Genomic DNA, 16,482 nt, shown 5'->3' with positions numbered 1-16,482 from the left:
TAAATTGATTTTTTTTTCAACTATTCAGATTTACTTTAAAATTTGCCAGTTCCAGTGCCAGCCGTGTGCTTTACGTGCTCACCACTCCAGTTTACAAACAAAAATCCCTCGTTGCCTTTTAGAAAAAAGTCATTGACCTAAGCAGAGGCCAGAGTCAAACTCCGCCCTCTCTCTATTATCTGTTCCGAATCTATTATTGGTTGAAACATCATCACCTACCCTGCTCCCTCAATTCAACCACTTGGATTCCCACACGAATCAGATTCAGACATGGTCGTCCATATCAGCAAATGGACCCACTAAATCCAACCAATCACAGGAAAAAGAAAAAGATATTGTGATTGGATCAAATTCTCCGATATTTTAGCCAAACACCAATTGATTCATTCATCTATTTTTTTTTGTCCGAACCAAATAGGTTAAACAAACCCCTAAACCGAAAATATCTATTGTTGAAAAGCCTAAAACTAGAAACAAAACTACAAAGTGGAGTAGAACTCAAACAGTACTGACACGAGTGCGCGTAGATATCAATGTCTGAAGTAGATAGATACATAACCCACTTCGGCTCTTCTTATCTCATAGGGCAAAACGAAAACACCATACTTTCTCCTTCAGTCTCCTCCATCCCACTTTCATTTGCCCCCCCCCCTTCCTTTTCATTATCGAATCCGTTATAGCTAGCTAATCTCTCCTTCACCCTCGCTTTCCAGTATACCACTTAAGTCTTCTTTTTTTTGTCTCATAAAATTGAAAATCATTGAATGGCGTCAACGCCACCGCACTGTTCAATCACAGCTTCAACAAAGTCCTACAAGAACCATCAATACCCAAAAAATCATTTCAAAAACCACCAGAATAACCACCGGAATCATCCTCTTCCCCGAAAGTTTTCCCTTTCCAACCCCCTTCCTTCACCTTGCAATGCAGCGAAACACACCGCCGCCGCAGCATCCGCCTCCACCGTCCGCGCTCCCCTCTCGCAGGTCTCCACCCCTTTCCCTTCCCTCGATCCCGATTTCTCTGGCCGCCGGTCGACTCGGTTTGTCTCAAAAATGCACTTGGGCCGTCCCAAAACCAGTATCAACACCCGCCACACCTCTATAGCTGAAGAAGTCCTTCAACTCGCCTTACATAACGCTCTAGCTGGCCTTGAAAGCATTCTCGTCTCCTTCGAATCTAAGCTTAGCGGCTCCGATGACTACACTTTCTTGCTTCGAGAGCTTGGAAACAGAAGTGAGTATGAAAAAGCCATTAAATGTTTTAACTTCGCGGTTAGAAGGGAGACCAGGAGAACTGAACAAGGGAAACTAGCTACTGCCATGATTAGTATTCTTGGTAGATTAGGAAAAGTGGAACTTGCCAGGGGTGTCTTCCATACTGCTTTAAATGAGGGTTATGGAAAGACTGTTTATGGTTTCTCTGCTCTAATTAGTGCTTTCGGAAGAAGTGGGTATTGTGATGAGGCCTTAAAGGTTTTCGATTCCATGAAAAACTATGGGTTGAAGCCTAATCTAGTTATTTATAATGCTGTGATTGATGCTTGTGGGAAAGGAGGATTGGAGTTTAAAAGAGTCGTGGAGATTTTTGATGAGATGTTAAGGAGCGGTGTGCAGCCAGATCGAATCACTTTTAATTCCTTGCTTGCGGTTTGTAGTAGAGGGGGTTTATGGGAGGCTGCTAGTAATTTGTTTAGTGAGATGGTTGATAGAGGGATTGATCGAGATATTTTCACTTATAATACATTTTTGGATGCAGTTTGTAAAGGTGGACAAATGGATTTGGCTTTTGAGATTATGGCAGAAATGCCTGCTAAAAACATTTTCCCTAATGTTATTACCTATAGTACCATGGTTGATGGGTATGCAAAGGCTGGTAGATTTGATGATGCACTCAATTTGTTCAATGAAATGAAATTTTTGGGTATTGGTTTGGATAGAGTTTCATATAATACTATGCTTTCTATTTATGCAAAGCTTGGTAGGTTTGAGGAGGCTCTAGATATTTGCAGGGAGATGGAGGATTCAGGGATGAGGAGGGATGTTGTTACTTACAATGCACTTTTGGGTGGATACGGAAAACAAGGAAAGTATGATGAAGTTAGAGCACTGTTTGATGAAATGAAAGCTCAAAAGGTGTCACCTAATTTATTAACTTACTCCACAGTGATTGATGTGTATTCGAAGGGTGGTTTGTATGACGAGGCTATGGATGTTTTTAGGGAGTTTAAGCGGGCAGGATTGAAGGCTGATGTTGTACTATACAGTGCATTAATCGATGCTTTATGCAAGAATGGGTTGGTGGAATATGCTGTATCCTTGCTTGATGAGATGACAAAGGAAGGGATTAGGCCTAATGTTGTTACATACAATTCTATCATTGATGCTTTTGGTCGGTCTGCAACTTCAGAACATGTGTTTGATGCTGGTGGGATCCGTGAGTCACTAGCTGACTCTTCTTCTTCATTGGTCATCAAGCAATGTATTCATGGCAGGGCAGTAGATAGGGAGGATAACCGGATTGTAAAAATTTTTGGGCAGCTGGCCGCTGAAAAAGGAGGCCAAGCAAAGAAGGATTGTGGTGGCAAGCGGGAAATCTTGTGCATCTTGGGAATTTTTCAGAAGATGCATGAGCTAGAAATTAGACCAAATGTTGTCACCTTCTCAGCCATCCTAAACGCATGCAGGTATAATTATTTGCTTTTTCCTTTGCCTGTCAATTCATTTGTTCCTTTTCATATCTTGTTCAGTGAAAAATCTGGACTTAGTGCAACAGTCCCAGTGTCCTGTTTCTTTCTAGCTCCATTGAGCATTTTTGGCAATTTCATGTGTATGTTTAAATCTATTTGATGCCGTGACTTGAAAGGTTCATTCTTTTTTTTATACTTGTGCTTAAAATTTTCTCAGCTATGTATGAGCACGGCAATTGCTTGTTATTAAAGTCTAGAGCCTGAGTTGTCATTGCCTAATGCAGGAATGATATATGTGCACTATGATTACTGACTATGTTCTAGCTGTTAAAGAAAAATAATATTGTCTGAAACTTGATTTTCGTTCCATTAGCTTACTCATTATCCACTTGCATTGAACAAATCAAGCGGCCTCGAGATTTACTTGATTTTTCAGGTTTATTTTATTTGCAAATAGTGGGAGTTTATTTGTGAATTTTCCTCTTTTCTTGTTGTACGTATTAAATAATATTGATCTGGAAAACATGGATGATCATTTGAATTTATTGCCTTGGATGCAGTCGCTGTGATTCCTTTGAGGATGCTTCAATGTTGTTGGAAGAGCTCCAGTTGTTTGATAATCAGGTCTATGGTGTTGCCTATGGTCTTCTTATGGGCTATAGGGAGAATGGTTGGACCCAAGCTCAATCCCTATTTGATGAAGTGAAGTTGATAGACTCTTCAACTGCTTCTGCCTTTTATAATGCTCTGACTGACATGCTGTGGCACTTTGGTCAGGTTAGCTTTTTGTAATGCTGTTGCTCCGCTAGTTTGATACACTTGTAGCTCACTTCTCTTCCGCTATATTTATGATTTCTGAAACTTGTATAATTTAATAGCTTGACACTATTACTATTTTGCTGTACAGAAACGGGGAGCCCAGCTGGTTGTGCTTGAAGGAAAACGCCGGCAAGTGTGGGACAATGTATGGTCTAATTCTTGCTTAGATTTGCATCTTATGTCCTCTGGTGCGGCTAGAGCAATGGTGCATTCATGGTTGTTAAACATACATTCTACTGTTTTTGAAGGGCATGAATTGCCGAAGCTGTTAAGGTAACCAAAGTGGTTTTGCATTTAATGAACTGATTAACTTGTTCCCTATACCTTCTTGATTCAAAAATGAATTTGTTTCCTTGTTTTTCCAGCATTTTGACAGGTTGGGGCAAACATAGCAAAGTAGTCGGTGATGGTGCACTAAGGCGAGCTGTTGAGGCACTCATTACTGGCATGGGTGCACCCTTTCAGCTTGCTAAGTGTAACTTAGGTAGATTCGTCTCGACAGGTCCTGTAGTTACAGCCTGGTTAAGAGAATCTGGCACCAAAAACTTGCTTGTTCTTCATGATAATAGAACACAGCCTGAAAACACAAGGTTTGAAGAAATCTCAAATTTACAGACACTTACTTTATAGTAGTATGTATAATATAATGAACCCTTTATTTAAAACTTAAAAAAGAGTTTTCCTCATGTAAATTTTATAAATTATCGAAGAATTGACGTTCGTGTCTCTATCTCGCTTGCTATCTCCTTTCGCCTGTTAATGTAGGCACTAATGCATCGTTTGCTCTCAGTTTTGAACTGGGTATTTGTTGTACTGTTTCGAGTTAGCTTGGTCAAATCCAAGGTTCATGGAAGAACCAAGCTTTCAACTTCATGTGCCATGCATGTTTAATCACGTGTCACTAGAGTGCATTACATTTTTAAGAAGAGATATAAGTTGGAACTTTGAAAGTAACAGTGTTGACCCTAAATAAAACATGAAAAATGTTGTTTCATGATGGCTTGGCTCCTATAATACAGCACCTACATTTCTTGGCTTGATGGTTCAGTAATAGCTAATTATTGGAGGACTGTGATCTTTCTAGCTAATCTCAAATTGAAGTTTAGCATTATTAGATTTGTTGATGTGCCACTATGAGTTGGTAATCAAAAAATATTTTATACGAATTAAACACGGCCGACTGTCTGTACTGAATCTCCATTGTCTGGGGTTTCAAGTTTTTCATGATGTATTTAATTTTAATAATAAATCAGGCAGGATATACAAAAATAATAACATGTACCTTTATAAATTGGCTAATTTATCAAAAAAAGCCAATTTTTTTATAAAATTACCGAAATGGGTCGGTTTTTTAATTATTTACCAGAATGGGCCATTTTTCCCGAAATTGCGTCCACGTCAGCGCGATGTCAGGGGACGTGACAGGAGGTCGCGCTGACATGGACGCGCGCATGAACAGTGCCCAACGGTCAAAAAATTGACCGTTGCCCCCCCAACGGTCAAATTTTTTTTTTACTATATAAACCCCCACCCCTTTTATTTTCACAAACAAATTCAATATCAATTTCCTTCAAAAATTCTCTCAATTCCTTTCAAAAATTCTCTCAATTCCCTTCAAAATTTCTCTCAATTTCCTTCCAAAATTCTCTCAAACTCTCAAATTCCTTCCAAAATCCTCTCAATTTCCTTCAAAAAATCTCCAAATCCATATTAAATTTCTTTTTCCATTAAATTTCATTTTTAAGAAAATTTTAAAATTTTTTATTTTTTTTAAATAATTTTAAAATTATTAATATTTTCAACAATGGCCGGATCATTGATTCGTCTTGATAGGAATCACATATCGGTGGAGCAAATGAACATGGTAAGTATTAAATTTAAATTTTAAATTTTATTTAAGATATTTTTATTTATGTATTTTTAGATATTTATTAAATTATTTTTTGTTATAAAAGGCTGAAGATCGGGTATTGGAATGCAATATTCGGAATATGCATGCTCCTCCATCACCGTTAGTAGAGAACTACCTGCGGGAAGCAAGATTTTGGCACGTGGCGGCAGTAGGCCGGGGATGCAAGTTGGAGCCGAAACTGATCAGTGCGTTGATCGAGAGGTGGAGACCTGAGACGCACACATTTCATCTTCCATGTGGAGAGTGCACTATCACTCTAGAAGATGTCCATCTGCATTTGGGATTGCCGGTGGATGGGCACCCAGTGACCGGGTCTGCCCAATCTAGCAATTGGGAGGCGGTGTGCTACGAGCTTTTGGGCGCCGTTCCGGATAAAATGGATGGAGGTAAGGTGGAGATGGACTGGTTACGTGCCACCTTCCCCGGTCTGAATGAAAATTCAACCGAGATTGAAAGAATCCGATATGCTCGATCATACATTCTTCAAATAATTGGAGGCTATCTCATGGCCGACACATCACGGAGCCGTGTACATCTAAGGTGGCTGCTAAAACTCGTTGATTTTAGAGCAGCCGGTGAATTTAGTTGGGGGTCTGCCGTCTTGGCAACATTATATCGGGAGATGTGCGGGGCGACCAAACCGAGGAGAGCAAAAATCGGAGGTTGCCTGTCACTACTGCAATCATGGGCACGGTTTCGCTTTCCATTTCTACGTCCTTGAGTGAACCACCCATATACATTCCCACTCGTAATGAGGTAAATTTTATACTACATTTTGAAATTGTTATGTAGATTTTGTAAGAATAAAAGAATGCTAAAAATTTATTTAATTAGGTGGAACCATCCGGCAAGTTATCGTGGATTACCGACTGAACTTGAAGATATACGGCTTCTATTGGAGCAACGGTCGGAAGCAGAAGTAAGTATTATTGCAAATAGATATTTCCATACATTCGCTAGTGGATTGATATTTAGTATTTAGTATTATGTATATATGTAATATTTCTATCATGTTCATGTAGTTTCAATGGACACCATACGAGGATCCGGCAGTCCGGGCAGTAATTTCGGAAGAGTTTTTACAAAATCCGAACGCTTGGCACGTGAAAGTGGTGTTGATCAACTATGCAACCGTGGAGCCCCACCAGACAGACAGAGTCCTACGACAGTTTGGATGTAGACAACCGATCCCTGCGGACCTTGAGGAGTTTGACGAGCACCACAAAATCGACCTTCGGCTATTAGGTACGGATTGGTCGTTATACTGGTCAGTGTACATAGAAATGTGGGAAAATCGGAATGAATATCTACCTACTCGGGAACCAATCATCGTTCCCGAGTTAGCGTGCGTTCCAGAATACATGCCATCGTTTAGGGCCCATGGGAAGCCGTATTTACTTACGCCGGAGGAGAGGCGGCAGAAAATACGTGTCAGAAGGGAAAGGCGCGGGCCTCAAAATCCAAGGGGACAAGACTACGAGAGCAGCCCCTCCACGAGGCCTAGACATTCACCCGGTTCATCATCAGCGACCATGCAATCACCGTCCCCAACGAGAGCACCGACGCAGTCACCTGGCGCAGCAATTCAACAGATGATACCCATGCATTCACCTTTCCCTATGATGCCAGGTATGTTTCCTAGCCCTTATATGTACCCTAACCCGTACATGTATCCTTTTCCGAATCCTATGGCAGGTTGGAGCCAAATGCCTGGATCAGCTCCATTTCCTGTAATGCCGAGCAGACCACCGATAACTAGGCCATCGGTGCAGGAGGGGTCGCAAGGGGGGCCGTCGGGGAGCTCTCCTTTTTACCAATCGCCAGCAACGCATGGCTTTCAAACTCCGTCGCCGTTCATGATGCAAACACCTCCATATACACTATTCTTTGAAGGTGGATCATCGTCCCAAGTCCGACAAGCAAATGCCGAACCGGAAGAACAACAATCACCACCCGAGGAAGAACAACCGCCGCCGGAAGCTAGAGGAAGGAGGAATCCAGCGCGTAACCGTCGACCCCCGCCATGTGGAACCGAATCCCCCGGTCATAGACATTGATTACCGTATTAAAATTTATCATTTGATGTAATGAAATAGAAGTTTATGACGATGTAATACACATAGAATTTTTTCCGAGTTATTTTGACATTATTTGATTAAAAACCCTAATCCTAACCTAATTTAATTAAAAACCCTAACCCTACTTAATTAAAAACCCTAACCCTAACCTAATTTAATTAAAAACCCTAACATAACTTAATTAAAAAACCTAACCTAACTTAATTAAATTAAAAACCATAACATAACTTAATTAAAAACCCTAACCCTACTTAATTAAAAACCCTAACCCTAACCTAATTTAATTAAAAACCATAACCTAATTTAATTAAAAACCCTAACATAACTTAATTAAAAACCCTAACCTAACTTAATTAAATTAAAAACCCTAATATAACTTAATTAAAAACCCTAACCCTACTTAATTAAAAACCCTAACCCTAACATAATTTAATTAAAAACCCTAACCTAATTTAATTAAAAACCCTAACCTAACTTAATTAAATTAAAAACCCTAACATAATTTAATTAAAAACCCTAACCCTACTTAATTAAAAACCCTAACCCTAACCTAATTTAATTAAAAACCCTAACCCTAACCTAATTTAATTGAAATCCCTAACCTAACCTAATTTAATTAAAAACCCCAACCCTAACCTATTTTACATGAAAACCCTAACCCTAACCTATTTTAATTAAAATCCCTAACCCTAACCTAATTTAATTAAAAACTCTTACCCTGATTTATCATTTTATTTGAAATCCCTAACCCTAACCTAATTTAATTAATGTAAAAACCCTAACATAACTCAGCGGATTTGATAATCTTACTAACCATTTAAGAAATTGTAGTTTTACATAATGTTGGATTTCGTAAAATGTTTTGACTGATACTAACATTTAAGAAATTGTAGTAATTTGATAATTTTACCAACAATTAATACAATTATCAATTAATAATTGAATAAAAGGTAATTTCTTCTATAATTACATTCAACTATTGCGATTAGGGCATGATCGACTTGTATGGCCTTGGTTCCTACACCATCCGCACAACTTCTGTTGACTGGCTGTTTCTCGGATATCCATATTGTTCCGTATTCTAGTGGAGAAAGGTCGACCCTTCGGCTTGCGACACAATTCTCTATCCGGTAACAGCTTAAAAAGAGCAACAGATACGGGTGGCCACTTACGTTCATCTGGGACCGGTGGGAAAACGTGTCTCCATACGTTGTACACGTTTTCTAATTTGTACACTTCATCCACATAACTCAGCGGATCCAGACGGAGTTTCATACAGGCTGCAATAACATGAGCGCATGGATAACGAAGTGCATCGAACTTCCCACAGTCACAGGTCCTGTTTCGCAAGTGTACACGATATTGCCCGCCAACAATGCCTTAGTGCGGTATGTCGAACTCCGTCACTTGAAACCATAAATTGTCTCGATCGTGACACACAGCGTGCATGATATTTGCCCTCGCCTTCGCCTTGTTAATTTCTTGAACTACCTTACTGCACTATACATGCCCACCCTGCATCTGGCCTGCATAAGTTGCTGCTCGCTTTGGAAATAGCGCCGCCAAACGGAAATATGTCTCTCGCACAACCGCTGTTATCGGTAGATGACGCGTTCCTTTAAGAACAGAATTTATGCATTCTGCCATGTTCGACGTCATATGGCCATATCGTAGGCCTCCGTTGTATGCTTGTGCCCACTGTTCGAAACGTATGTTACAAAGGTAGTCCGTCCCTTCTCTGTTTTGGGATCGCAAGATTGCCAACATCTCGTGAAAACGATCTTTATTCATTTCATACCCTACCAATATAAGAACATAGCGAATATTTTATACCCCTTCTACCAATAAAACTAATTCAATTTGACAAACGAAATAATACAATTATACAGTAAATACCCATGTTGGTCACTTGTCGTCGTTCCGTCTTAGATGGATATTGCCTGTAGTAGTTCGAAGCAACGTGTCTCAGGCAATATCTATGGTGTATACGCTGCCACAAGCTTCCCTCTCGATCAAATGCAGCTAGTATACCGGCGCCCTGATCTGAAATAACACAAATATCAGGTTGGGGGCACACATGCCTCCTTAACCTAGAGAGAAAGAAATCCCAGTCATCAGACGACTCCCCCAGTGTTATTACATATGCAATTGGAAGAATTCTCCCACCGCCGTCCTGTGCCACTGCAACCAATAGCCGATGAGTGTACCTACCGAACATGAAGGTACCGTCAATTTGTACCAACGGCTTGCAGTACGGAAATGTGTCTCGGCATTGCTTAAAGGTCCAAAATAGGCGTTTGAACACTTGGCATCCACGTAGCAATCGGCCGTTGTAGTACGCATGTTCCGTTTCAAGGTCTGTGATGGCACCTGGGACGTATCTCTCTAGCACCTGACACCATTGCCATATTTCATTATATGAGGCGTCCCACCCACTATGCATCTTCTCCAATGCCTTTTGCTTAGCTATCCAAGCCTTGCGGTAAGAGGCCGTGTACCCCATTTGGCTACGGATATTGGCAATTATCACCGGTACTGAAGTCCGAGGATCTGCTTTTATCGTGGGCAGTATCAAGCTAGCCAACATAGCTGAATCCATTTTCGGATGATCTTCTGAAACACCTACATAGGGAGGGAGTACATTAAGTAATGCAACATTGGAAAATAAAAATATAATTAAAAACACATTCAATACTGTACCTGCAGCACATGTATGTGGACCTTTGTACTTTTTGATCTCCCACAACCCTGTCCTCTTCCTTAACGAGGCGACGATTTTCCATGAACATGTGCCGTCTTGCACTGCACACTTCACCTCAAACTTATCAGATTTTGATTTAACGACGTGGTAATTAACGCCGTTTTTGATGCTATGCTGTTTCAAAGCACCAATAAAACTATCCTTATTGGTAAACTGATTACCAACTTCAAGTTCACCAAGATCTACCCTCGAACTTGTACGATCGCGCACCCAGTGTGGTAGATCTGGAAACTCTAACGCATCATCTGCTGACAGATCGACATTATGCATGTGGGCTGGAGGTGAATATGCTCTGAATCGTGAATTTTCTTTATCATCTGCACTCATATCACCATCTTCACCTTCTATTGGAATAGGCTCCGGTTCAGAAAATAATCCCACCTCTGCACCATCCGGCCTGGGCTCTCGAGGTGGATCCACATCGGAGTCACCTTCTAACCCAAAATCATCTACAGCGTACGACGTCCCCTCACCGGTTGATATCGTAGGTAGTACGTCATCCCTTCTTCTGGGCATTTGATAACGTCCCCAATTGGATGTAGATTGCCATCCAGTAGAACATGATGCAGTTCCCCAGCTCGTATTTCCAGCGTCAAACATCGAGCCACCGACGTACATGTCCCATCCACCGACAGAGTGTCTTCTGGGGATGTGCATTCGACACCGCTACCGAACATGGGCTGTTCCGTATTTTGTAACACGCTAACCGAGTGTCGGCCAGGGGTCGTGTATACATCTCGAACACCGGACGGAAGTACATCAGTTGGTGACGTAAATTGTACATATAACTCAATATAAGTTGCTCCGCTAGCAAGACGAGTCTGCACCATTGCCTCCAAGCTACGAGCACCTTTTATGTCGAACGAGTCATATGTCACCGGATCAACAGAAGAACAAAATCGATACGTCATTGACAGAACTTTCATTGGCGTGGTTCCGAAGATTTTACGTCTAATTCTTTTACGGAGTTCTGTCAAATCTATGTTTTGGCTAAATGACAGTCGCACCGTATTCTCCGACAAAAAAACAACACCATTCTCGGTGTGGCAAACCTCACCATCGTAGTAAATAACAGCACTAATACGTTCACTCATTTTGAAACTCTAACTTTCTTAGCCTCTCTAAAATGTTTCTGCTGTGAGTTATGCATTCTAAGAATATTTTCTGCCTAATTTATAGCCTCAGCCCAAACTTGCTACTGTAGAAAAATCGCGTCCACGAGGGCGCGATTTGGCACTATTTGCTCAGAAACGTCAAAAAAAAAATTATTTCCTACATGACCAACTGTAGCGAAATCGCGTCCACAAGAGCGCGATTTCACAATTTCTTCTCATATAGCATCCTGGTATCAGCGATTTTATATTATTTGCTCAGAAAACGTCAAAAAAAATCATTTCTTACATGACCACTGTAGCGAAATCGCGTCCACGAGGCCACTATTTCACAATTTCTTCTTAAATAGCATCTTGGTAGAAGCGATTTCCCACTATTTAACCAGATACGTCAACTCGAAAAAAATTTTTCTGGGACCCCTAACTCCTAAAAAGCCTGCACCCTAAACCCTAAAAGCCATAAGTAAAATCAGCGTCAAAATCGCGTCCCCCGTACCACGCTACGTGACAGGAGTCGCGTCCACGTCAGCGCGACCTCCTGTCACGTCCCCTAACATCGCGCTGACGTGGACGCGATTTCGGAGAAAATGGCCCATTCCGGTAAATAATTAAAAAATCGGCCCATTTCGATAATTTTATAAAAAAATTGGCTTTTTTTGGTAAACTAGCCTTATAAATTAATGCATACAGTATTTTTACTTCTAAAAATATAAATAAAATTGAGCATGAAATGAAAATATAAAAATAACAACTTATATTTATAAGTTTAAATTAATAACTTTACACTGCAATATTTTCAATTTTGTCTTTTCGTTTTCCTCTCTTTTCCCTTCTAGTCACATCTACGGTGCTACTGCTACCCTTATATAGTTGTTATACATATCATAAATTATAGACTCAGATTGGCTGAAGCGAGCCTAGAATGAAAAGCATCTTATCTAAGGCCTGGCCCATGTGCGCTTGGTTCAACAGAAGAGGATCATAGCAGGCCCAGCTGGGTTCAGTTAGCTAGCCCCAAAGCAATAGGTTTAATCGTCTTAGCGGCGGGAGGTGCAGAGCAATACTTTTCCCGGCTCTTACTTCTCACCTCACCTCACCAACTGTAAAATAATTCACGAGATGGATATTGCTGGTGTGGCGTCACATTCAAAAACCTTAAATTAGGGTTCATCACACCCACCTTTCTAAACAATACACTATTATATAAAGGCATAAACCTTTCCAGCTTTCCCTTGTCACTCAAAGCAAAACACACACACGCAAAAAGAGGAGGCATATTTCAGGTTTGTGTATGAATCTGATAAAACCATAAGCTAGAAAAAGAAGATGGAAAGGTGGATTTGTTTCATGTTAGATTCACGCACAAACTCGTAATCTGTCTTTTCATTTCACCGCCTCATCGTTTCTTCAAGTTGTTATCTGTCAACATCCTTTTTCTTTTTACCCCTCTTCCATGAATTGCCAATTTTAGCTCTTTAATTGTGGAGAACAAAAAGGGAAACAGATAGTTGATGCAAGCCTGCATGTTGAGTTAAAAGAGGCGTCGACTCTCTAAAATTTCAGGGTAATGTTGTCTAATTTTACTACTTTTATTTAATAATTAATGGTTGTTTTTGGGAATTATTGTAGGATTTGATTTTTTTTTAATCTCAGTTTGGTGAAGTGACTTGAATCAAACAATAATAGGAAAAAAAGGTAAAAAAATGGTGATTGGAAACGAGATTACTGATTCGACTTTTCTAGTAGTTGTGTCCAGCAAAACACCATACTCTTTCAATGCAAACTAGGTAGATGAAGTTGTTGAAAACTTTTGATATTTTATTTTCATCCTTTTTTGATCTTGCATCATCAATTAGATATCGCTACGAATTTCCTTTTCAACCTGATTAAAAAAAACTACTTCTCTTTGAAAGCTGGCACGAATTGAAGAAACAATTCCTTTCTATTCATTTTAGTTATGTAATTCCTTAAAATTTTGTTGACCAGCATGTGTAAATCCTCTGCCACGAAATCTTAAAGAATTTCATGCCCTTTTGAGTATGGCAGTCGTGGTCAAGTAGTTTTCGATGAATATTTGTATTGGCTTGACCTTTGGGATTGCGATAGGGTGAAATATATAGCCCATTGCATTCCAGCTTCATTGAAGTAGTTCTGGGCATCCAAAACTAAACCCTGAACAGAAACCCGTTCTTTGGATAACATTTGTTCCTTGTTCCTTTGGGACTGCGATTGAGGGGAACTATATAGGAATGGTGCAAACCAGCTTCATTGAAGTAGGGCTTGGGATTCAAAACTAACTCTGAAGGGAAACTGATATTTGTGTCATGGGCCGAGATCAAAGCCTGTGACGAGTGCACATGGAATTCGTCGCATGGAATCTCTCATGAAGGTCAACTGATCAAATGAGACTCGTTTAATTCACGTGAAATGATCCGATTCGTGTAACATATGAAAAATTCATCAGTAGCTCTATCATAGTAATTGTTGTAAATCTTAAAAAGATAAAGATATATAGACTTTAAATTCTTTGGGACTCGCATCTTGTAGATAAGCATTAATCTTAGTCATCGATATAATTCGATCTGTACCATTGAATATAAGGAAGTTTAATTTTAAATAGAGACATTTTCCTCATTTATAACACTCGAGCATTTACTCAAACACCTAATGTGCATTATTTTTCTATGGCTTTACTATTCATTCGTGACTTCTTAATCCAATTCTCATTTTTCGAAACTAAAATTTACTTAGGTCACATCGTTTGTCAGGCTAAAGTTCTAGTCCATGATACATGTAATATGATGTATGTGTTTAAAAACCAAACTTGTATGCTTCTCCTTTCCAAAAAATCAATATGCCGAGGCAAATCTTTCTACGTACGCAAATGTTAAGCTTCATTTGCCACATTAAACAATTCTAGGAGGAAGATTGTATGTCTAAGTAGAAGGACCATATTGATAAGGGATGCCATCAAGAGCCCCTAACAGAAGTAGAATTCTGGGACACTTGTATTCGGTGTTCTCCGTTCTATTTTTATCTTTCTCACCAGATGGCTACTAATCGCCAAGTTCTGTAAATTGATTTAGCCATCCTTTGGTGGGTCTTTGGTAATATCAGAGTTTTTTTTAGATCTTTCAATCCATATTCTGTCTCTTCAACTTTCTTTACCTTCCGTTAGATGTCATTAGAAATGAGCGTTCAATCGAATCAAATAAAAAAATTTCAAGTTGATCGAGTTGACGAATTCTATTTTATCATCTTTAATCGATTTGAAATTTTCTCGAATCGAGTCGAGTGAGATGGGATTCGAACCAAATTGAATATTTGTTCGAGCTAAATTTAAAAAATGGCTTTGGGTCCTTGTAATCATTGTCATCCACCAAAATCAAATTTGTTATTAACTTTCATCCCCTCGTAATTTATTTATTTGTCACCGTGTATTTTGAAACTAAAAAATATATTAAATGTAAAAAATGTGATTTTTTAATAAAAGTTACTTTAAAAATAAATTGTAAAATTGATACTAACAGAAAATTTTAAGGCATCGTTAATAAATTTTTGGAGTTTGGAGGAAAGTTTTGGGGGAAAAACAAAAGGGAAGCACATTGGTTTGGTATTTGATTTATTCAAATTATTCGAGTTATTCGAATTCGAAAATTTTCGATTCGAAATCGAAATTTGAAAAAAAATCGAATTGATTCGATTAACTTAATTAATTTAATTCGAATAATTTAAAATTTATTTATTTTTTTCGATTTTTTCAAATTGAATTGAATTTTACTCGCGGATCATTCATCAGCATTCACAAATAAGTTTCTGCATGGAATTAATTGTTCTGATTTTTAATAGTAATACCAGTAGAAAACTCAATTTTATGTTACAACCTGATTGAAATTGGTCAGTTTGCAGTCTTTTCCTTGGTTTGAACTTTGAAGAGTCATCTTTGATAGAAATATGGCATTTTGACTCCTACGTACTAAAGGAAAAGACTTGCTAACTTATTCTTGTCGTATTTGAAATGCTTTTCCTCATAAGGAGTAACCAATAGCATAAACTAACTACTCTGTTTTTTCTATTTTGGAATGTTGTCACCCTTTTATGGCATTACTGGTTTTTACTCTTGTATCACCTATGCTATGGGTAGCCATCTAAGGCAGATTTATTATAAGCTCTGTCGATGTTTCATTAATTATAGATTCTTTTCCAAGCTTAGTGCAATTGCAATGTGCCAGTAATTAATGGTTCTGCAAACGACGTTAAGAAATTTTCTTCTATAAATTGCTTAAATATGAACTTTTAGTAAGATTTCCAAAACAAGAGCTGACACTTGCTTTTTGGTTTCTATAGTTTGCTTCCACTAGGATTTGCTCCTTGCCTTTATTTGATGAAGGAAGCAGAAAGTTGAACATATCTTCTGGTTGGTGATTTTTTGCAAACATTGAGCACCACATGATTCTGTACCGTTGATACTTGAACCTGACATATGAAAAAGGAGAGTTATGAATCTTTGGTTGCAGCAGAAATGGCTTCTATAATCTAGGGTGTTAGGGTCACCTTTTCAGGTTCTCCCTCTCTCCTCATTCATAAAGTTTGTTTTACATTTTGGTATTAATCCTGGTGTCATTTTTCCTGATTAGGGAGCTTCTGAACAGAATAGGTGATATAAATTTAATGTTATTACTTTAGTCAATTTAAGTAAAGGATATATAACCTAAAAACATCTAGTTTTGAACATGTCAATTATGTCATATACTGATACTGGCAACTAGAGTGAGCATTCTTATAATCCTATTTACGATCACTTGACTAGAGGGGGACTCACTTTTATAATTTTCTCCTCTTCCAATTCAGCAGTAAGACTGAGCTTGGTACAGCTCTTCCAACTTAAGGGGTGTTGCGCGGAAGCGTGTGAAAGAGTAAAATTATTGTACTAAAAAATCACACTAAGTTCAATTCCCAGGAAAGAGAGGTGAATCACGAGGATCACTTAAGTACCAAGTCTTTCCTAGCCAGAATATCCCTCTATCGTAATTTAATAGCACAATAAATCACTACAATCACACTCACAAAATATGAACATTAAATAGTAAAGAACACCAAAATTTTAACGA

The 16,482-nt window shown here is 38.9% G+C and overlaps 1 protein-coding gene and 1 long non-coding RNA gene across 2 annotated transcripts; both read left to right on the top strand.

Annotated features, from left to right (window-relative positions):
- Positions 1-488: 488 nt before the first annotated feature.
- On the top strand, positions 489-4,236 carry LOC107912309 (pentatricopeptide repeat-containing protein At2g31400, chloroplastic). Its single transcript, XM_016840414.2, has 4 exons — positions 489-2,686; positions 3,250-3,466; positions 3,597-3,781; positions 3,874-4,236. Exons 1-4 carry the CDS (start codon positions 765-767, stop codon positions 4,136-4,138), a joined length of 2,589 nt encoding a protein of 862 aa, XP_016695903.2. The 5' UTR covers positions 489-764; the 3' UTR covers positions 4,139-4,236.
- Positions 4,237-12,271: 8,035 nt separating this feature from the next.
- Positions 12,272-13,988, top strand: LOC107912308 (uncharacterized). Its single transcript, XR_001688119.2, has 2 exons — positions 12,272-12,935; positions 13,025-13,988. It is a non-coding gene; the product is annotated as an uncharacterized lncRNA (long non-coding RNA).
- The last annotated feature ends 2,494 nt before the right edge of the window (positions 13,989-16,482 follow it).

This window comes from Gossypium hirsutum, chromosome D11 (genome assembly GCF_007990345.1).
Source record: "Gossypium hirsutum isolate 1008001.06 chromosome D11, Gossypium_hirsutum_v2.1, whole genome shotgun sequence".
NCBI lineage: Eukaryota > Viridiplantae > Streptophyta > Magnoliopsida > Malvales > Malvaceae > Gossypium > Gossypium hirsutum.
This window is presented reverse-complemented; position numbering and strand designations above follow the sequence as displayed.

What these genes read in the sequence shown, in the direction of transcription:
- LOC107912309 (XM_016840414.2), top strand. Translation starts at nt 765, where the DNA reads ATGGCGTCAACGCCACCGCACTGTTCAATCACAGCTTCAACAAAGTCC. An exon ending in GCCATCCTAAACGCATGCAG is followed by an intron (nt 2,687 to 3,249) that starts GTATAATTATTT and finishes CCTTGGATGCAG; the next exon opens with TCGCTGTGATTCCTTTGAGG. An exon ending in GAATTGCCGAAGCTGTTAAG is followed by an intron (nt 3,782 to 3,873) that starts GTAACCAAAGTG and finishes TTGTTTTTCCAG; the next exon opens with CATTTTGACAGGTTGGGGCA.